This window comes from Rhipicephalus microplus, chromosome 9 (assembly GCF_043290135.1).
Source record: "Rhipicephalus microplus isolate Deutch F79 chromosome 9, USDA_Rmic, whole genome shotgun sequence".
Taxonomy (NCBI): Eukaryota; Metazoa; Arthropoda; class Arachnida; order Ixodida; family Ixodidae; genus Rhipicephalus; species Rhipicephalus microplus.
The window spans coordinates 124,703,215-124,726,678 of record NC_134708.1 but is presented as its reverse complement, the minus strand read 5'-3'; the positions used below and the strand labels follow the sequence as shown (position 1 = coordinate 124,726,678).

At 48.1% G+C, this 23,464-nt stretch overlaps 1 protein-coding gene across 1 annotated transcript in view; it reads right to left on the bottom strand.

Annotated features, from left to right (window-relative positions):
* Positions 1-15,262: 15,262 nt before the first annotated feature.
* Positions 15,263-23,464, bottom strand: part of LOC119165528 (ATP-binding cassette sub-family C member 2) — a 286,281-nt gene continuing 278,079 nt past the window's right edge. Inside the window, exons 8-9 of the mRNA XM_037417681.2 lie at positions 22,761-22,955; positions 15,263-15,671 (exon numbers count right to left, since the gene is read on the bottom strand). Coding sequence (XP_037273578.2) covers positions 15,503-15,671; positions 22,761-22,955 — 364 coding nt within the window. The 3' untranslated portion in view covers positions 15,263-15,502. The remainder of the gene's footprint in view (positions 15,672-22,760; positions 22,956-23,464) is intronic.

Sequence of the window (23,464 nt, the reverse complement as noted above, 5' to 3'; positions counted from 1 at the left end):
AGGATAACATCTCTCGAGCAACGCTGTAGGACTACGAAGTCTGTAGGATAAATACGGCCGTTATTGGTGACTCTCGCTGTGCAGATTCCTGCAGGCGTTACGAGATGACCTCCGGCTGTGCGGATTTCAGGGGCTGCCCAAGCTTTCCTAACTTTCTTTAACTTCGCGGTGAACGACCCACTGATGACGGAGTAGTCGGCTCCAGTATCGACGAGAGCGGTCACACTGTGGCCGTCGATAAGAATGTCGAGGTCACTAGTTCGTCGTCTCGTCTTACAGTGAGGGCGTGGCGTCGGCTCACGGCTGCGTCGGCCCGTTCCGCTGCTTCCATGTTGCGTCGTCAGGCCACCTTCGGTAAGTGAGCTTTCGCCGTCAGGACTTTGTCTGGTTGGCGTTGTGTTCGGAAAGCTCCGTCGCGGCGTCATCGTCGTCAGAGGATCTTCGGTAGTTTGTCACACAGCAACCGCACCTCCATCGGTTGCTGCCCTTGGTTTCCCGGATACGGGCTGGGAGACCGGCCCCGCGTTGGGCAAGAGTACTGCCGGGGGTGCGGTGACATGCGGCGGCTGGGCGACTGTGAACGGGAAGGACTTCGTGGTGTCCATTCAGTTCCTGTCAGGTAGTTGGTGATGTCACGTGGCCGTTCTCCTGGCTGTGGACGCGGTGCATTGATGGCAAAGACACGCAGTCCCATCTGTCGGTACTGGCAACGGCAGTATGTGTGTCAGGCCTCGCAGCAGTGGTAGCAGAGTGGGTGGTAGTCAGGGGTGCGCCAGACGTCAGTCTTTCTCGGCGCACTACGTAGGGCTGCTGGCGAACGGTAGGACGTCGGTGGGGGTGGTGGCGGTGGTGGCATCTGGTGACGGAAGTGCGATGGGGCAGTGTTTAGGCGTGCGCGTGGAGGAGGGGTGTGGCGGCGGACTGCAGCAGCATAGCTCATTGCTTGCAGCTGAGGCTCTTGAGGCTGAGAAACGCCCAGCGATTGCTGGATCTTCTGGCGTATGACGTCCGCGATGGATTCCACGTGAGGATGCGCTGAAGGAAGTAATTTTCGCAGCTTTTCTTGCACGATCGCTCGGATTGTCTCATGCAAGTCAGTGATTCCAAGCACTTGAATGCTGGCGTAGCTTGTAGACGAGAAGCTACGGTTATATTGCCGCGTGCACATCTTGAGCGTCTTCTCTGTCGTAGATGCTTCTGAAATGAATTCGGCGACCGTCTTTGGTGGGTTTCTGATCAGCCCGGCGAAGTGTTCCTGCTTTACTCCTCGCATGAGCAGATGGATCTTCTTTACCTTGGACATGTCGGAGTCAGCGTGGCGGAAGAGTTCAATCTATTCTTCCGTGAATAGCGCCACGTTTTCGTTTGGCATCTGCATGCAGGTTTTGAGAAGAGCTGCGGCCTTCTCCTTGCGCACCACACTTGCGAAAGTAGTGAGGAACCTGGCGCGAAAGACATCCCACGTTGTAAGGCTTCACTCTTGATTCTCGAACCAGATCCGAGCAGCATCTTCTAAGGCGAAATACACATGCCGGAGCTTGCCATCGTCTGTCCAGTCATTGAAGGTGGCGACGCGGTCGAACCTTTCGATCCAGCTTTCCGGGTCTTCCAGTGGCGAACCGCGGAAAGTTGGCGGCTTTTTGGGTTGCCGGAGCAGGAGTGGTGCAGACTGCACGGGGGCGGTCATGGTTGCAGTAGTTGATGTCGGGATCCGGGTCTGCCTGCCTGCTTCAGGAAAGGGCCCGTACTCTGGTTGTAGTCCCCTCTACCTGCGGCTTGTTCACTGTTCAGGGTTAGCGTCCGTGTCTTCTTCGCCGCTTGGGCTGGGGTCGCGGCTTGAAGGGGGCGTCCGGAACATCAAAGAAGCAGCACCTCCACCAGATGTCACGGGGTCGTGACGTGGCAGAAGACAGGATACTTTGCGTTGAAATTTGACTGTTTATTTGGGCAAACCTGTGCCCGAAAAAAGGAAAGTTCGATTACAGTCGCAGTCTTGGATTGATAGCGGTGAACGGAGCGTCGACCGTCGATCAACTACGGACAAGCGGCAAAGCGCGTCGGCATTTATACTCTTGTAGTCGAATGTTCTAGCGTTATCGCTGGCGGTGGCGTAGGTTACAGAATAATCTGTACAGTTCGCAGAGTGGGCGTGATCTTATCGAAATGATCTACTACAGTCCGGAAGCTTCTCGAAAACTGCAGGCGGGGTTCACGCTGAGAATTGTGTAGTGTTTTGGGACGATAACAAAACTTGGGAAATGGAATGTGGCAGTATGTATGTATGTATGTATTTATGTATGTATGTATGTATGTATGTATGTATGTATGTATATATGTATGTATGTATGTATGTATGTGTGTATGTGTGATTGATTGATATGTGGGGTTTAACGTCCCAAAACCACCATATGATTATGAGAGACGCCATAGTGGAGGGTTCCGAAAATTTCGACCACCTGGGGTTCTTTACCGTGCACCAAAATCTGAGCACACGGGCCTACAACATTTGCGCCTCCATCGGAAACACAGCTGCCGCAGCCGGGATTTGAACCCGTGACCTGCGGGTCAGCAGCCGAGTACCTTAGCCGCTAGACCACCACGGCGGGGCGTGTGTATGTGTGTGTATGTGTCGATGTATGTTTGTAAGTCTGTGTGTGTGGGTGCGTGTGTGTGCGTGTGCGTGCGCGTGTGAGTGCGCGTGCGTGTGCGTGTATGTGTGTGTGTGTCTTTCGTATGTGTGCGTGTGTGTGTCTGTATGTGTTCGCGTGTGTGTCTTTATATGTGCATGTATGTATGTCTGTATGTATGTGTACATGTATGTATGTCTGTATGTTTGTGTGCATGTATGTGTGTGTATGTGTATGCATGTATGTATGTGTGTGTGAATGTATGTAAGTGCATGTATGTGTGTGTTTGTAAGTATGAGTGTGTGTATGCGTGTGTGTGTATGTATGTGTGTATGTGTGTGTGTGAATGTATGTGTGTATGTGTGTGTCTGAATGTATGTATGTGTGTTTAAGTGTTGTATGTGTGCATTTATTTATGTATGTATATGTATGTGTGTGTATCAATATATCTATGTATGTGTGTATTTATGTATGTATGTGCGTGTATGTGTGTGTATGTATATGTATGTATGTGTATGTATGTATGTGTATATACGTGTATGTATATATGTGTGTGGTGTGTCTGCGCCTATATGTATGTGTGCGTTTGTGTGTGCGTGCGCGTGTGTGTGGTGCACCTGTACGTATGTGTGCGTTTGTGTGTGCGTGCACGTGGGTGTGCGCCTGTATGTATATGTAAGTGTGTATGTATGTATGTGTGTGCGTGTGTGTGCGCCTGTATATGTGTGCGTGTGTGAGAGTGTATGTGCCTGTATGTATGTGTGCGTGCGCGTATGTGTGTGTCTATATGTATGTATGCGTGTGTGTGTGTCTGTATGTGTGGGTTCGTGGGTGTGTGTGACTGTATGTGTGTGTATGTAGGTGTGTGTTGGATGTATGCGGGTATTCATCTGTGTATGTATGTATGTATTCATATATGTATGTATGTATGTAAGTATGTATGTATGTATGTATGTATGTATGTATGTATGTATGTATGTATGTATGTATGTGTATGTGTGTTTGGATGCGTGTGTGCGTATGTGTGTGGGTGTATGTGTGTATGTATGTATGTGTGTGTGTGTATGTATTTATGTGTGTATGTGTGTATGTATGTATGTATGTATGTAGTATGTATGTATGTATGTATATATGTATGTGTGTATACATAAATGTGTATATGTGAGTATGTATGTCTGTGTATCTGTGTATGTGTGTAGGTATGTATGTGTGTATATATATGCGCGTGTATGTATATGTGTATATGTATCTGTGTATGTATGTGTGTGTATGCATGTGTGTATGTATGTATGTGTGTACGTATGCCTGTATGTATATATATATGTGTGTGTGTATGTACGTATGTATGTATGTATGTATGTATGTATGTATGTATGTATGTATGTATGTATGTATGTATGTATGTATGTGTGTGTGTATGTATGTGTATGTATGTATGTGTGCGTATGTACGTATGTGTGTATGTATGTATGTGTGTTCATATGTGTGTGCATGTGTTGATATGTATGTATGTATGTATTTATGTGTGTGTATGTATGTGTGCATGTGTGTTTGTGTATGTGTGTGTATGTGTGTGCATGTGTGCAAGTATGTATGTGTTTGTGTATGTATGTGTGTGTATGTGTTTGTGTATGTGTGTATGTGTGTATGTATGTATGTATGTATGTATGTGTGTGTATGTATGTGTGTATATACATGTGTGTGTGTTTGTATGTGTGTGTATGTATGTGTGTTTGTGTATGTATGTGTGTGTGTATGTAGGTATGTATGTATGTATGTATGTGTATGTATGTATGTATGTATGTATGTATGTATGTATGTATGTATGTATGTATGTATGTATGTATGTATGTATGTATGTATGAACGTATGAATGTATGTGTGTATGTATGTGTGTATGTATGTGTGTATGTATGTCTCTGTGTGTATGTGTGTGTCTGTATGTGTGTATGTGCGGGTGCGTGTGTGTTTGTGTGCGTGTGTGTGTGTGCGCGCGTGTGTGCACGTGCGTGTTTGTGCGTGCGTGTGCGTGGGCGTGTGTGCGTGCGCATGTGTGTGCGTGCGCGTGTGTGTGCGTGTGTGTGCGTGCGCGTGTGTGTGCGCGTGCGTGTGCGTGTTTACTCTGCGTGTATGTGTGTGTGTGTCTGTATGTATATGTTCATGTATGTATGTCTGCATGTATGTGTACATGTATGTATGTCTGTATGTATGTGTGCATGTATGTGTGTATGTGTGTGCATGTATGTATGTGTGTCTGTATGTGTGTATGTATGTATGTGTATGTATGTGTGTGTGTATGTGTGTAAGTAGGAGTGTGTTTATGTATGTATGTGTGTGTATGTATGTGTGTGTGTATGGGTGTATGTATGTGTGTATATGTGTATATGTGTGTGGACGAGATACCACAACCAGTGAAGAAACAGCGTACTTATACTCGATATATACAGCGGTCCCAGAGACTACCGAAAGAAGTTTCAGATTACACTCAAAAACTCCGTCGTGGCCTGCACCCATTCGCTTGTCGTACTCGAGGAATTCAACTCCTTATGGACAATGGAGGTACGTCTACGACCTCCATTGTATGTGTGTTTAAGCCCTTGCTCATGTCTACGACACGAGCAAGGGCTTAAAACTGTGGGAGAACGCCAGAAAAATGGACCTCACACTCGTCACGGACAAGGTGTTCTTGACCATAAAACTCAGTGACACGGGACACCACCCCCGATCTGGCGTTTACGACAATCGTTAAGAGAGCAGAGTGAAATAACACAGCAATGGATTTTGGCAGCGACTATTACATACTCGAGACCCGCTTCGACATCAACGGAAGTAAATTTACAGTTTACCGTCACACAATGGGATTATTTTTGTTAGCTCCATTGTAATGACATTGCACACACCCCCAGAGACTTGGCAGACTGGTGCGAACAAATCAAGAGTGACGCGGAGTCATCTACCAAGAGAATTGCAACTTACCTGGAGGTAGACATGATGGATAGCAGGGTAGCTCATCTGACTGAAACAAAGCAGACACTGCTCCTCCAATGGAAGGCACAAAGATTCAACTGAAGGTTAAGAAGGAAAAATCTCGGAGGTCAACAAGATTAATGAGCATCACTGCTGAACCTTCTGCAAGAAGCAATTTGGCGAGGTCTGGGACTCGATAGGTGGCCAGATGCTCAGTGGCAAGCTCTGGGGCTTGCTCAAACTTTACTCAACGAGGTCAAGACAAGGTCGAATAAGAGACACACTCTCGCAAGTTCCCTCTACGAAGTAACCAGATCGTGTTTCGGAGATGAGCTGGCTGCCTAGCTCATAAAGAAGTAACTGCCCCTAAAGCACTGAGACGAGGAGGTCCGGTCGTGTCACTACCTCGGCCCGGACCGCCTTATGTTGGATGAAGACTTCACGGTGCCGGAAGTCAGGCAAGTCATTTTCGCACTCAATCGTAAGTCCCCACCGGGTCCCGACAGCATCGCCATTAAGATGCTGTGGATTCTTGATGATGGTTCAATCGAATATCTCTCAGAGAACATCGAGACCTGGAGAAATGACAGCAGCCCCCGAAAATAAAAGCCTACCACGCCCGTTATGATCTCCAAAACAGGGAAGACTCTGAATATTTATAACATCCAACCCATCTCTTTTGCATCCTGTGGAGGGAAAGTGGTGGAGCTTGTCGTCCTCAACTGATTAAGCCGATATCTAAAAGACAATAACGTCTATACTCCCAACAAGAATGGCTTCCGAGCCGGTTTCACAATGCAGGACGCCATGAGGATGTTTAAGCATCATATAACTGACATCAGTACCAGGGACGCTAGGGCTTTGTGTGAACTCAACCTCGAGAAGGCGTTTGATAGTTCTCTCCACTAACACATGCTGGCTTCTGACGCGGATTTCGAGCTGGGCCCCAAAAAGTATAACCACATCTGTTACTTCTTGAATGGGAGAAAAGTGAAACTGCGGATTGGTGACTATGTCTTTGACGCGGTCCTGCTAGGCCCATGGGGTACACCACAAGGCTCAGTCATTTCGCACACTCTGTTCAACATCTGCATGGTCGGCCTTTCGAGGATATTGGCCCAAGTCGAAGGTATCAATACACTATGTACGTTGATGACATCACGATATGGTGCACCGGCGGTAGTGAAGGGCAGGTGGAAAGTACCATGCGAGAGGCCGTAGACATAACGGAACAGTACCACCTACCTACCAGTCTTAGATGTTCCCCGACTAAGTTCAAACTCCTGCTGTACAGAAGAGAAAAAGGGGGCTGATCGACCGGTTGGAAGCGACTCTCTGAAAGTGACATTCAACTGTTTACTCGGAACGGCGACACAATACCCAGAGTCGGCATCGTCAGAGCCCGGGTTATTTATCGAATCACGTGGTAGCAATGGCGCTGCTTTGCGCCAGATCACTGCAAAAAACGACAACGCTTCTCGCCTTCTTCTAAGAGTCACGAACAGATGTCGGGGCCTCAAGGAGCACAAGAAGCTCCGAAAAATCAACGCCTTTGTGCTGTGTCACATTAATTACTCGGGGGCCATGTACGACTGATTCAGAGCACAGTGTGACAAGCTTGATGCCCGTAAGAAAAAATTGTCAAGAGAGCCGTCGTGTTGCCCGCCAGAACGCACACCGAGAACCTCCTTCAGCACGTCATCCTCAACGCTATAGAGGAGATAGCGGAGGCTAAGGAACGGGCCCAGCTAGCTCGGCTCTATCACGCTGGCTTGGAAGGTGGATTATAAAAGAACTCGAACTCACCCCCACCAAAACTTTGGCTAGCAACACACTTACCCAGAGAAATAAGGAACACCAAGTAAAGTCGTCGTTGTTCCACTGCGCCGCAATGTCCACCATGTGCACAAGACAGGTCATAGCAATGCTAAAGCGGCAACGATACCTGAGCGAATTTCTAAGAAAAATATCAAGGCAAGCTTCGTAGATGCCGCCGCATACTGAAATTGCAAGACTTTTGCGCTTTGCGTTATGAACAGACACGATAAGATAATCAACTGTGCCTCAATCAGGATGACAGACCACGAGAGGCCCGAGAAAGTGGTGATTGCCCTCGCCATGCAAGATAGTCGAAGAGAAAGCGTATACAGCGACTAAAAGGCAGTCAAGATGGTATTCGGAGAGGCCGTGTAGCACGACACGTAGTTCATATTCCAAGAGGCGTCAGAAACAGTGATGGTGCAACACACATCTCCTGGTCCCCTCCTCACGTCGGAACCATTGAGACGGTTGCTTCGAACCTGAACGAGTCTGCCCACGAGGCTGCGCGTGGATTCGCTGAACGCACTGCCCTCGGATCAGGCATCTTTTAGCACGCACATTGAAATAACAGAGTTCTTTTATTTAGAAAGAAGGCTCTCCCGCCTCCTCGACAGGCGGTCACGCTCAGACTCCTGGAAACCTACTCCTACCGTAATCCTTCGTTACCGTAATAGTATCGATCTGGCAATTTCCACGTTCTTGCGCGGCCTGTGGCGAAGTTGCTACTTTGCGTCACGTGCTCTCGGGGTGAGGGTCGCCAGGCCCGACGTGACAAAGAAAGAGTGGTACACGCTACTGCGACGTTCCGTCTTGGAATACCATATCCTATCTGTTCAGTGGGCCCGTTATTAATCCGGCAAGCTATACCTGTTGATTCCGTCGTGGAATTACTCAGGTGCGCGTTTGGTCGTCTTTTGCCGCACCAAAACAGTCACAGGTTTGCTGCAAAGGCGAAAAAATAAACGCAATAGCAACAAATTCGAAGGTCGCGTGCAGATGGCAAGCAGATCAAAACATGCCCCGCATTTCTCACGCACAAATGACGCATGAAATGAACTCACACGTACAGATGAACGTGAGTGAGCGTCTCAGTTGTTACTTCGCCCTGTCTGAAAAGCGTGCCCTTTTTGCAGATGGAGGATGTACAACGATTGCAGTGACCTTTGTGCACCCGCTAACCACAACAGAATACGTACGAGACGTATGATCCTCCCCAATGTAAGCAAATAGCACGCGATCGAGTGTACACCACCTTATTCTCTACGCGGGCCAAAGTAAGCGTGAGAGACAGAGAGTTGTCTGATTTGTCTCCAGTAGGGACTGAAGTGTCCCTACTGGAGACAAAGAGGGGGGGGGGGCTGGGAGATGGTACTCTCAGAGATCCTGCTCCCCAGGCGGTTGCCATGCCTTGAATTCTGGCGGCGTCTGCCGCCAGGCGGACAGCCCAAGCTGGTCCTCCAGGCACGTGCTGAGCAGCAAAGCCTCCCGCTGCTCGGCCATAGGGATTCTGAATGTAGCGTTCGTGCTGTGTTTGAGTGAGTAGCAGCGGGGCAGGCCCATATAATATGGTCGAGCTCAGCATTAGGTGCACCGCACGCTTTCCATTGTGGTGTGTGAGCAGCGGGCTAAATACAGCTTTACAGTGATGGACAGGGGGGAAGTGCGTGTCTGTAATAGACGCCAGGTAGTGGACTGCTGCTTCTAAGGCACTTGTTTGGTAGTCAGCATTAAAGTGGGGCTTGTGGAAGTACATTAGGATTTCCCGAAAGGAAACCATTCTGCCCTGCGCATTGTCGCAAAAAGAGGAGGCCATCATCTCTCGCTGAGCTGCGTAAGCTTGCGAAGGGTGATACTCCGTTCGATTACGCACACGGTGGAGGAGAGGTTGGCCGGCGCCATGAACGTCTTCGCTCTCCGCGAGCCTCAAGTTGCCCAGAGTCCTGGTGATCTCAATGCGGTGGCAACGTAGCAGGAGTGTACTTGCCAGAATGCGGAGCGCCAGTTGGGAGATCAAACATTTCGTAAAGTTGCGGATGCTATGCCGGAGTCGCTGATGATGCAGAATGCTTGGGTTGATGCATAGACTAGAGTGATGGCTTCTTCTTCTTTGGGCTTGTTGGCTTAAATGATTCCAGTTGCGGTAAATATGTACTGAGGCCCGGCAGCAACTGCGAGGGCCACGGCCCGATGCGTAGGATATTGCGCTGCGTCTGCATACGCCACGTTCGTGGCTTGCGCTTAGCGCTGTTGGGACCGAGGTTTGCAGCACCGAAGATCCGGGATAAAGATGTCGAGGCAGGAGGAGGTTGAGCTTCGTAGAGAGTGTTGATTTACATTATTTACAAGGCATGGGCTCTCTAGTCCGAAGCTCTACATTGAACAAGGCTGTCTATTGAACGAGCTCCGTGAACCACACTAAGCCGCCCGCGAGGGCTGAATAAATACAGTCTCATCTCTCCAAATTCCTAGATCGCGAAATAGGTCCATACAGCCCTTTCCAATAACATGATTCGCTGCACACACGAGTGTCAATATGCCGACACAACCCCGAAGAAACACATAGAAAAACCAAACACGTGTTTGATCCCGTATGGTCCCGGCGATTCTGCCTCCTTCGGCGAATCTTGCTTCAAGCGAGTGGGGTGAAACGTGTTTGTCATCTCGCCGCTCGCGCCGACCACCCAAGCTTTGTAGAAGGGCGATCGTGGCCTAGGTGCCTCTGAGGGGCCATACCTAGACATCTGGTACTGATTTGAGCGTCGGCAGCTCATCAGCCAGAGGCGCACAACGTGGTGGTCCGATGTCGGTAATCAGCGGAAGCTCGGCATTGTGGCTTTCACCGGGGCACGAAGACGCCACGTGTCGCATCTCTGCGCGGACCGGAAGGACAGCGGTGCTTCATATATTATTTTAAGCCATTCATCGCCCAATATACAGAAACAGCAGGGCGTCTTGGCTCTATTCCTTATCTCCAGAAAATGAGGCAGCTGCCTTTCTTCTGTTCAGGTGGCTGTGGCAAAAGGGTTGCCCACCAAACGCAACTGTGCTTGCCTAGTTGCTTGGCGCTGTCCACTCGTCTTCACGGGTTATATTCAGGGTGCATACTGCGTGGTATGGGGCGAATGATGACCGTGTCGGAAATTTCCGGAGGAATCGCTAGTTTCTGGCCAAACTAGGAGACGTAAGGTATGCCAAATGCGCACATGAGATGACGTCCTTTGGGAGTTTGGCCTAATTGTTCATAGTTCGATATACGTTGGGCTTCAATGAATTTCTCTATAGTGCTACGAAGTCATAGTTCATTGAGTTTCGCATTCGACGTAAACACGGGGAAATTCAGCGCGCACTTATAGCATTGCCAGCCTATTATGATTTGTTTTTGCCAATGAGCATAAGTTTTATAAATGGAGAAAGGTGAGGTATTCTGCTCTTGGAGAAGGTGGTCACCAGTCGTATGAGATTGACCTGTTTCATGCCGTGCTGTTTATTTGCAATATGGGAGATGAGCCTAGTAGCCTCATAGACATGATAGTGTAGTAGTTGCAATGTTTCCGAATTGCCACCGTTCTGCTGAAAGCGGAAGCCCAAAACGCGAATGGTATGGATTGTTCATATAGGTTGGTTTTGCGCATGCAGGTTTATCATGGGAAGGTCTCAGTTGTAGGGAGATCTAGATCAATACGTGAGTAACTCTGACTTTTGGAACGAGCAGGGTCATCCTCGTAGTTTGGAGTAAGTTATGATTCTATCAATAGCTGATTGAAGTGCAGGCTTAATGTCTACGTCGCTACCTATGGCGATCCGACACGTGATACCGTCGGCGCATATGCTATGGTGGAGGTCGGGGATATTTGCAAGAAAAGGCGGAAGGTGAAGCATGGCCAGGTGGAAAAAATGGAGAGCGGACCGACTTCTGTGGTGTCCCTTTGGCACCGAGAGTGATGGAAGGTGCAAGCAAATTCTTGACCGTGAGTGTGGCTGTCCTGTCGGTTAAATTGATGCGGGATGTAGCAGTAGGTACGGGTGCCTACGTTAAGCGTGGCGAGGGCTTCAAGGATGGACAAATGTAGCACATTGTCTAAAGTCTTAATGAGGTCTAGCCCCAGAATAGCGCGCGTCCGAAACCGAGAGCCTTCCTCCCATATATAATGTGGCTCTTCTATTGCTGCATTACGTCTTGTGTTAAGTTGAGAGGGGGGGGGGAATCTGAACATTGTATGCGGGTAGAGGGCATGCTTTTACTGGTACCCATGTAGACGAGTGTGAAAACGTGCTCGAGTACATTGCCAACAAAAAATGTGAGAGATATTGGCCAAAGAGTTTCAATAGTGAGTGGTTTTCCTGGTTTAGGTCACAGAATGACCGTGACGACTTCCCATATTTGGTATATCTCTAGACTGCCAAACCATTCGCAGATAAGATGTGAGCGTTGCAAGTCACTGTTCGTAAAGGTTTCGTAAGATTTTATTTGTAATTTTATCCAGGTCAGGCGCTGAGTGATGTCTCAGTTGTGAATACGCAGACCTCAGTTCCACTTTTGTTGTTTCGAAGTCGAGGATTCAATTATTCACACCAGTGTAGCATGGGAGATCAACAGAAGTAGCGCTGACGATGTACCGAGTAGGTCCTGAATAAGGCCTTTATTGGTGCCTGTATGAATGTGCTGAACAGTGATTAAGGAGTGGTGCTGAGCGCTGTCCTCGTTTTTTATCTATAAGACACAGGTCATTAGGCATACGCTTGCTGCTGCTGCATCCTTGCACAGCACATTGTTTCCGCAGCTGCTTAGCACATTGTTTCCGCAGCGTTAAATGTATTTTGCACGATTGCGCTGCCCGTTGGACACTACCTTGAACGCATTCACCAACGATAAAGCGCACCTATATTTCACGCAGTACAGAGAACGGAATCAAGTGCAAAACACTAAATCTTGTGAGGGGGTATGTATTTGTGGACGAATCTTACTAGTTGGCCGTGCCATGTGTACTCATGTAGTGCGAAGGCTGCACTGAGTAATAATAGTGTGGGCCGAGGGTGCTAGAAAGATTGTTCGTAATAATAAAAACCGTCACGAACTCTTTGTTCTTTAAACCTAATAATATCATTGGGAAAGAAATCTCAGTAGTAAAACCTATTGACTGCTTCGACTTTGAAACAAATTGTTTTATCTTTGTGAGCGAAAACCTAAGTTTGATTGATTTTTCACGCATAGTAGCGCTTCAATCGCAGTTCCCATAACTCCCTATGCTGACGTCACTCGCATCGCCTTCTCCATCGCTTTTCGCCAGAGCCTTGAAGGCTCAATTTATTAGATCTTGGTCTGTCTGTTGGTATCTATCTATCTATCTATCTATCTATCTATCTATCTATCTATCTATCTATCTATCTATCTATCTATCTATCTATCTATCTATCTATCTATCTATCTATCTATCTATCTATCTATCTATCTATCTATCTATCTATCTATCTATCTAGCTGTTTATCTATCAATCTATCTTTTCAGTCACCCACGTCTAGATGCTTGCGTGATTACCCCTTAACTTAGGGCGAACCAAAATTAGTATCGAAGACTGCAAAGAATTTCACGAATATGACTCGCTGCCCATGACGCGCCACAATGTCATACCGTACACTGTCCAACATTTTACTCTAGACGTATCGCACATAACCCACATTGGCTCTCGTTCTTCCTGTAAACTTTCAAACACACGTGGCACAAGACCGCACTTTTGTGGCACGTACATGCCTGCGGTTATTATATTGGCGCGATTGCACTTAGTCTTGAAGAGAGCGAAACGAACGAAACTCTCCAAAAACTGGTTCGTTTCACCGCCCAAGTGGCCGGAAAACCACGCTGCGCGGCCGGCGGGCAAGAATTGATCCGAGAGCGATTTTCCCGCCACGCGAAACCGGATCCGAGTTCCGCTTCACAGCCTTGGCTGTGCTAGATCAAACCACGTTACCTAACCAGCTGCCCGCAGATCCGCGCTCGTCTTCGTCTCTTGTGTTAGTTGTCGGAAGTTCTTGCGCTCAGAAGTTTAAGAATTGATTACCAACTAGCCCAATCCCACACTTTACCGCAGATTCAACATGGTGGCACAGGCATCACCGGCGGCTCGCATCGGCTAAAATTGGAAACTATCCGTGCAGCATGAAGAAGCTTGATGGCCTCAACGAGGACGCATTCATCGAGAACCTGACTTGGATTGCGCTCGCCGAGAACTCAGGAAGTAGACGGTGCAGCGGCAGCGAGTCAGCATGCCCCAACGTCTTTCGCGTTTGTGTACAGCCATCTGAACACGCCGCCACCACTGCCAGTGCGTTTGCTCGTGTCGTTTCTGCTAGCTTATCTCCAGAAAAAATGTTTGAAAAGATGCGAGATGATTCTTTTCACTCCTTTGCATGAATAACTAGGTTCGGTGGAACTTTATTTCTCAGAAAGCAGGCAAAATTAAACAAAATTAAATTATTTGTAAAGGTGTCGATGGCAGCAGCGGTGAGATGGGGCAGAACGATTGTGAACATCTTCGACGCGCGCGGCCGTGGTTTTTTGACCGCTCTGGCGTTTTCGTTTCTCTTCACTTGTGAAGTTTGCATGCGCCATAACGCATGAGTGTTACGAAAATTGGCTGCCTTTAACCGACAAATGCAAAAAATGAATGTCGGCGTCCCTTCAGGAGTCGAACCTCGAATTCAGTATGGCAATCAAGTATTTCACCACAGAACCACTCCAGGTCACAGAACTACTTTCTGAATAAACCCTAATTTTAGTGAAAGCCCTAGGCGCAGAAACCTTGAGATTATGGCCCTCGACTGCAAACCCGAAGGTTGCGTGATGAAATACCCCCTGCTATGGCTGGATCTTCGACGGAGACGAAGACGTTTGAGAACCATCTCCTTTGGTTTAGGTGCACGTTAAAGAAATACACGGTTCATATCTCCAGGTGTTCGAAATATCCGGAGCCCTCCATGACGGCGTCTCTGATAATGAGATCGTGTTTTTATGACGTTAATATTGTTATTATTGATAAGGTTCATGTAACTGAACATAGTATTTTACTTCCATGATACAGCCGTCCCGCCACGATAACATCCGTACAAATTACGTGCCATCTGCTTGAGTTGACTTATATGGCATTCTCCACCACTAACGTCCTCTCTAGCACCAGCACTTCGCGTCAGCGTTCCGTTTCTTGCGTTGCTAATATTTCGAAATGCTACTTTCTTTCTTTCTTTTTTCTTTCTTTTTTTCTTTCTTTCTTTCTTTCTATGTTTTATGCTGCAGGTCCACTGCACGTGTACAAGATGGCTTCCGCGAACCCTACCAAACTGTCTGAGAAAATTTCGAATTAACTGGAAATCATTCCGCAAGCTTGTCAGCTCGCGAACGCGAACAGCTGAGTTCATTATAGAACTAACATGACTGCTAGTGTCAAAGCTCGAATGTTCAACGCCGCATGTAGAAACGTTGACATGTCTTGCCACTGATTAGATTATCGACGATAGACGTCCAGATTGCCGCTATTGTTGTACAGTGTGTTTTGTTGTAGTGTGACTTTGTGTAACTCAGCCACAAGTTCAGTCAAATAAACAGTTTCATTCAGGCCGTGTCTCCTGCGGCCTTGTTCCACGTCACAATGCCCATGTAGTTATTGTCTTAATTTTAGAACTGCAAAAAACCAGTTACATAAAGGAAATGCAGCTGTTTGGGGTAACTATCTGGGTGCGTTTTTATATATCTCTAGCACAACTTCGAAACTTTCCCCTTAATAAAACATTACGTCGCTGAAAAACTACATTTGAATGCTTCGTATAAAATCGATTACCAGAGTACGTGTCGTCTACAGAATGTTTATTCAGAAAACTGTATTTTCTAGGTGTCTTCTCGTGACATTGTGGGCCTGCTATAAAAAGGCCCTCTGGTAAATTATGCATTGCAAATTGTTCTATGTAGCGTGGCAGTCCTCATCCTAAAAGAGCGTGAGGTGAGCTAGCTGCTAGCCAGGTTAGCTGCTCTTGTGAGATGCTGCTGTGAGCTTGATGGCGAGCTCACAACCAGCTTCGTTCCTGGCGGCTCTGAGATGTCAGAGGTGCGTACAGGGCTCGGTAGAAGCGAGCATAGCCTTCCCTCCGACGCTGTGAGATGCGATTCCAGCTTGTGCTGCCATGTCATAGAAAATAGATGTGCTGTCTTCGAGAAGTTCATCCAAAGTTCCGTATTGGGCGACACTTCCTTCGCTCATGACGAGTAACCTAGTATGGAAATGAAAAAAAAAGTTTGAGGTAAGGAATTATCTTGGACCTGCATATAAGGTGTGAATTGGCATAACAAGCATGAACAAGGCCAGCACAGTGTGCGCTTCATTCAGCGTCGCTGAATGGTGCGACATACTATAAAACTAGAATACCAAGAGGAGTGCAATCACACTGACGATTTTTGTTTTTTACTGTGAAAGCTGTTATGGGATCACAAATCGGGTCACGCACGGCGCCGTGGTTGTCCGCCGCCACCGGCAGTGTCCATAACCACATCGCACAAAGTAAGATAAAACCTAGTAGCAAGGACCCAGTGGGGCTGGTGGCCAGACGGCTGCGTGCCAGCCCAGTAATTTACGACTGAGCTACGGGGTGCTTAGGGCTTGTTCGCAAACTTCCCTTAGGCAGGCTTGATGCAGGGAAAGGAACCGAGTTATTGTGAGTAATTAAGCATTTTAGAACAGCAAAATAACTGAAACTACAAGAATGGGGTGGAGCACACTCGGCAAGCATTCTCAAAACATGAATATGTGATTGATATGTGCGGTTTAACCTCCCAACACCACCATATGATTATGGGAGACGCCGTAGTGAAGGGCCCCGAAAAATTTGACCACTTATTTAACGTGCGCCCAAATCTGAGCACATGGGCCTACAGAATTTTCGCCTCCATCGAAAATGCAGCCGCCGCAGCTGGGATTCAATCCCACGACCTGTGGGTCAGCAGCCGAGTACCATTAATTGCCACTATCCCCCAAAAGAAATGTATATACCAGCTGCATCTTATTGGTTCTAAACAACGAAGCAGAAATCTGGAGGATTAGGAAGAGCGTTCAAGATAAGTTGGGAACAACGACGCGAGGAATGGGCAGGAGAAATGATAGGTGTAACGCAAGGAGCAAGAACAGGTTAGAACGTATCAGACAACAAACTGGTGTTGAGGACATCGTAGTGTAAATCGATATGTGGGGTTTTACGTCCCAAAACGACCATATGATTATGAGAGACGCCGTAGTGGAGGGCCCGGGAATATCGACCACCTGGGGTTCTTTAACGTGCACCGAAATCTGAGCACACGGGCCTACAACATTTAGGCCTCCATCGAAAATGCAGCCGCCGCAGCCGGGATTCCATCCCGCGAACTGTGGGTCAGCAGCCGAGTACCTTAGCCACTAGACCATCGCGGTGGGGCGTTGTAGTGTAAATCTAGAAGAAATCGTCATAGGCAGAGCACATAGCGCGAACGAAAAATAACCGCTGGTCATTAAGCATCAAAGACTGGATTCCAAGAGAAGGCAAGCAGGTGAAAGGGAGACCGAAATTTAGGTGGGCAGAAGAGATGAGGAAGTTTGCGGGTATAAAGTGGTAGCGGTAAGCACAGGAATGAGTTGATTGGCGCGACACGTAGGTGCTTTTGTTCTGCAGTGACTGTAGTCAGGCTGATGATGATGATTGAAACATGCATGTCGGTAGAAGTATGTACGTCAATAAAAGTTTTAGTCCATTTTTTAGGCTAGTTAGTTCGCTTCTCTCAACGTGTGGCGTTTTGCGCAAAAACGAGTGAAGGATGCACTTGCTATTTATGTATGTGTGTGTGTGTGTGTGTTCTATGTGTCCTCGTTTTTTGTACCCTAATACGATTCTTAATCTTCAAATACCAACTTGCCCATATGTCCTCCTTGGGGAAAGAGGCAGAAAATGCTGCTGTAGGGAAGCATACGCACCAACGCGTGTGCGCCTTCATAATAGAACGAAAAGCCCCGTGCTCTGATTGCGCGAGAGCCTGCTCCACCTTTGCCAGACTTTGCCGTCAGCCATGTTTTGTTGTGACCTCGTTGCGACTTCTCTTGTTAAATAAACACTATCACGTTTGTTGGATGTTGCTGAGATCCCCAAGCAGACCTGGAGCTCCACTCTCGCAAGTTTCACGAGAAAACACCGCACGACATGACAGATCCAGTAGCCAACCAGCCCATCCCAGCACAGCCAGCACCATCGGCAGCCCCGTTTACCTGCCCCGGTGCTACCCGTCAACGGGACTCACCAGTCTTCAGCAGCAGTGGTGAGCAATATGTCGAGGACTGGCTCTCCTTGTACGAACACGTAAGCACCAGTAACAAGTGGGATGGTGACTCTAAGCTCGCCTATGTTATCTTTTACTTGGCGGACGTCGCTAAGCTTTGGTTTACCAACCGCGAAACAACCATCGCCAACTGTACTACCTTTGTGACCCTCGTGACCAAAGCGTTCGGCCGACCAGACGTCCGCAAGCTTCGCGCTGACCAGCCCGTACACCATCAAGCCCAGTATACTGGCGAGACGTTTACTAGTTAGACTGAGGATGTGCTCGACCTCTGCAGGAGTGTGAACACATCAATGCCTGAAGAAAATCCAATGCCACACATTCTCAAGGGCATCGAGAATGGGGCATTCCAGATGTTGCTGAAGAAAAGCCCGACCACGGTACAGTCCTCGTAAGCCTGAGCCAGAGGTTCAATTAATTGCGTCATCAGCGTTCCATCGCCCGACATAGTGCCCCACCACCAGATTCGATCTTGGTCGTCATACTCCCAAATGACAACGTTCGCCAAAGAACTCTGTGCAACCAGATCAAAAACTTCATCACGGAAGAAGTCGCCCAACAGCTCTCCCTGCTGCCGCATAGCGACGCGCCCACCGCAAGCCTGCCTTCGACACTGCAGCAGGCCATATGCACTGAAGTTTGCGATGCCCCCCCTACGATTGCGGCCACTTATTCATACACTAGTACCATCTGATCTCTGAACGGGTGGCTACACACCACCTGCGCCACCTTCACCTTTCAGCTACGCAGCTGTAGTCGTGCGGCCCCCACCGCATCCAGTTTTCTTATCGGCTCCGCCTCCTCCTGTCTCTTGTCTAGTTTACAGGCCCCCACCTCGATTTTTTCGTCCATTTATTGAGTGGCGAACGCATGAGAACCGTTCTATCTGCTTCGGGTGTGGTATCGCTGGCCACATTGCACGCTTCTTCTACCGCCGCTCCACACCTGCGCACGCTTACTTTGGAACTCCTCCGTGCGCGCCACAGCAGGCCAACACGTCTGCATATGAACACAGGCAATCCCACTCGGATCACCACCCATCAACTGCTCGTTTCCCATCCCCTCGTCGCCATCGTCATCCTCTATGTGTCATCGACCACCTCCTGAGGAGGAAAACTAATCAGTGCAGTTCTAGAGGCAAGAACTGCAACTTCTGCGCAATTCTCAAGGCCTCCATTTTTATCGCGTAATGTTGTTGATGTCGAAGTTGAGGGAGTCGCCACGTTAGCGTTATTCAATACTGGGGCCGCCGTTTCAGTGATGGACGCAAAGTTTTGTCGGAAATTGAAGAAAGTGACGACATCTCTCTTTGGCATGATAGTGTTCACGGCTAGCGCACAACGCATTCATCCCTCGGCTGTGTGTACTGTGCGCATCGACATCCAAGACATTTGTACATCGCTCTATTTTTTGTTCTACCATCTTGCTCTCAAGACGCTATCCTGGTTGGGATTTCTTACCACGTCATAAAGGTATAATCGATTGTTCGCGTGCGGAAGTGTCCCTTGAGCCAACATGTGAATTTCCATCGCCCGATCATTCTCCTCTGCTCTGCAAACTCATCGCTGACGACATCACCTTGCCTCCAAAAGCTTCAGTCTCTATTACCCTCTCTGAGTGGCGCAACCTGACGTCACGGTGGTGTTTGAGCCATCTTAGGTTTTGACTGAACGTAAGGACATCGTTCTCCCATTCGCTTTACGTACAATTGCATAAAATTCCACTGTAATGCTGGTTACTTACCCCTGCAATTACCCTATTAGCTTACTCAATGGTGAAACCTTAGGGTATGTACAACCTGTCGTTGATATTAATCTTCACGACGAAACCCCATGTCACATTGCCGCAATCACTCATGCGTCTGAACCATCAAGTTCATCTGCCATCGACAATGCTAATGACTCAGACCTTCCCCTCTCGCATCTCCGCCAATTTGTGGCTCTCCTTAACAAGTTTCCCTGTTCTTTCGACTTTCAAGTACCTGCTTTGTGCCAGCCGACGACAATCACTAATACTATGGGCCCCGGTTCACACTCGCCTCTGTGACAGCATCCTTACAGGGTTTCCGCCGAAGAGCGCCGTGCAATCACGGAGCAAGTAGGTGACATGCTTAAACTTGGGGTCATAAAGCCTTCTCAAAGCGCTTGGTCATCACCTGTGGTTCTGGTAAAGAAAAAGATAGGACCATTCAATTTTGCGTGGGCTATCGGCGTTTAAACAAGATTACAAAGAAAGATGCCTACCCGCTACTACAAACAGACGATGCTCTCGACTGTTTACAAGGCACCTTGGATCCTTGGATATGCGTTCTTGGTATTGGCAGGTGCCAATGGCTGAATGTAATCGCCCTAACAGCCTTTGTAACGTCGGATGGCCTTTATGAGTTCAAAGTCGCGCCATTTGGGCTACACAACGTGCCTATGACATTTTAGCGCATGATTGATACAATCTTAGGTGCCCACCAATGAAAAACTTGCTTGTTTTACCCGGATGACATTGTAGTCTTTTCAGCTGATTTCCCGACACATCTTGGTCGTCTCCACGAGATTCTCACATGTCTAACTTCTGCAGACCTCAACTTAACACCAAGAAGTCCCGCTTTGCGGCACGAAAGTTAACCATCTTGGAACATGTCATCACAAGAGACGGTGTTCTTCCGGATCTCGATAAACATCGAGCTGTCACTGACTTCCCAATGCCAACATCACTGAAAGCACTAAAAAGTTTCGTTGGTCTCTGCTCCTACTTTTGTCGCTTCGTGCGAAACTTCGCGTCCATCATCGCATCTCTGATGAGTCTGCTTTTTAACAGCAAAGGTAAATCTGCATAGTCACCTGCCTGTGATGACGCATTTCGCCAGCTGCGCTGTCTGCTGGCTTCCCCACCTATTCTTCGTCACTATGAGCCCACTGCTGCTACAGATATTTGCACCAATGAAAGTGGCATCGGTCAAGATGCAGTTTTAGCATGACGGGAAGGCACCAAGCCAAATACGTAGTCGCTTATGCAAGTCGCACTCTCAAAAAGGCTGATTTGAATTACTCCGTAACAGAGAAGGAGTGTTTGGCCATAATCTGGGCGTTAACGAAGTTGTGCCCGTACCTTTATGACCGTCCTTTCGACGTGGTCACAGACCACCACGCTCTGTGATGGCTGTCCACCTTGAAAGATCCGTCCGGACGCCTGGGACAATAAGCACTTCGATTGCAGGAATACGACATCCGTGTCGTACATCGTTCCAGTCGCAAGCATGCGGATGTCATTGCACTTTTACGATCGTCATTAACACCAGATGTGGCTTCTATTTCACCTCTTTTCACCACCTTGTCACCACTCGAAACCACTGGCATGCTTTCGGAGCAGCGTAAAGGCCCATACCTTGCCTTGTTACTTGACTGCCTTACCAATTCATCTGATGTTCCTTCCACGAGAGCCCTACGCCGGCAAACAGCCCACTTTTCCATGCGAGACAACATTCGGTGCCGCCGAGACTACATGCTTGGTGGTCGGGAGTGGCTCCTTGCTGTCCGTACTCATATGCGCCTTGACATCTGCACGAATTTCAATGCAGATCCCCAAAGCGCTCACGCAGGAGCCCTTAAAACCTACGAAAGGCTGCGCCAACAATATTGCTGGCGAGGAATGTCTCGCTTTGTGCAGAACTACGTTTAGTCTTGCACCACATGCCAACAGAACAAGACACCTTCGCGGCACCTTATTGACATGTTACAGCTGCTCCCGTGCCCAGTTCGCCCATCCGGCCACGTGGAAATCCACCTCCATGACCCCCTCCCTTATAGTTGCTCTGGAAACTGGTGGATTATTGTCGGCGTCGATCATCTGACACGCTACGCTGAGACTGCAGCTCTACCGGCAGAAAACACCCACAAAGTTGCACTCTTCTTTCTGTGCAGCTTCATTCTCCGCCATGGTGCTCCACGAGAATTACTCAGTGATACGGGTCAAGTGTTCCTATCAGAGGTCATCCAACCTATTCTCGCTGAATGCAAAATCATCCACCGGAAATCTACCGCATGTCATGCAAAGACAAATGGTCTCACTGAGCGGTTCAACCGCACGCTTGGCGACAGGCTGCGGATGTACACCTCCTGTGACCACACTAACTGGGATGTTGTATCACCTTTCATTACCTTCGCTTATAACACTGCGATGCAAGCGACTACCGGTTTTTCCCCGTTCTTTCTGTTGTACGGCCGCGAACCTTCCCACCTACTGGACACTATACTCCCGTACCGCCCTGATGCATCTGAGAGCTCTCCGCTTTCTGAAGTCGCCAGGTACACTGAAGGCAGCCGTCAGTTGGCTCGGTCTCTCACAAGTGAGGCTCAAGGTCTACAAAAGACTCGACTTCCCAACGTTAATCAAATAGCTGCTAAGTTTCGTGCTGGCTCCCTTGTATGGCTTTGGGTGCCCCCGCACGTTCCTGGTCTTTCTTCTAAACCTCTGGCCGGGTACCATGGTCCGTACTGTGGCATTGACGCGACTTCACCGGTGACTTACATCATTGAGCCCCTAACACAATCGCCAGATTTGCGCCATCAAGGACGCGACACGTACACGTCGACCGTCTCAAGCCCTACTACGACTCCTCATTGTGCCTACTCCCTGAGTCGCCAGGATGGTTACTCTTCACCACGGGGGTATGTATTGTAGTGGAGCATACGCGCGAACGCTTACGGGCCTTCGGAAGAGAACGAAAAGAGCCGCGCTCTGATTGCGCGAGAACCTGTGGCGCCCATGCCAGGCTTTGCCGCACGGACATTTTCCGTTGCGACGTCGTTGCGACTTCTGTGATTAAATAAACAACATCGCATTGCACTCTTTCATAACTGTTTTTACAGTCTTTTGTGCTTCGACATTACGGTACCGCGTAGACGTTTCTAAATTTAGATTTTATTCAAGACAAGAGTGAGTTATGTAAAAAGATGAGAATATCCAAAATATTATACAAGAAGCTTTTAAGAAAGGCCTCTCTGTCCCACCTGTCATAGTCGAGCACCGTGTGCAGCCGGTGTGCCACGGTGAGCAGCGTGAAATTGGCGAAGCTGTCACGCAGCGTCGCTTGGATCAGGCTGTCTGTGTCACCGTCCATGTGTGAAGTGGCTTCATCTAGTACCAAGATCTTTGGTCTCCGCAGCAGGGCACGCGCCAAACACACCAGCTGCCGCTGCCCAGCACTGGATGGCGAAAATAGAAAATCAGCACCCGCAACAATAGGTCATGGTGAAAATAAAAAATGAGTACCCGCAACAATAGGTCAACCTTTGCTCGTAGTAGGGTCGAGATTGTGGACGTCAATATCATTTTTCAAGTGCTTTGAAGGTAATATATCCTTTGGAGAGGAAAGTATTCGTTCCTGCTGAAGGGTGTTTTTAATTGTATTCAAGATTTTTCGGTTGAATAAAAATAACTGCAGAAGGTACGACATTGCATATAGATACAAACCGCAATTACGTAGGAAACCAATTTCGAAGATACTGGCTTGCTTATGAAATAAAATAAAACTAAAATAAAGGCGGATGACCAGCTATACAAAGTTCGAAATTTTGTAAAATCTGTTATTTTCGCTCCGTGTTTGTAATTAGTGCCATATAAAGTTTTCCAGCGCATAAGTACGTAGACCATCAGTGTTTGCGAATGGCCTGGTATGTGTTAAACGTATTTTTAAAGTACTGCAATCGAATGA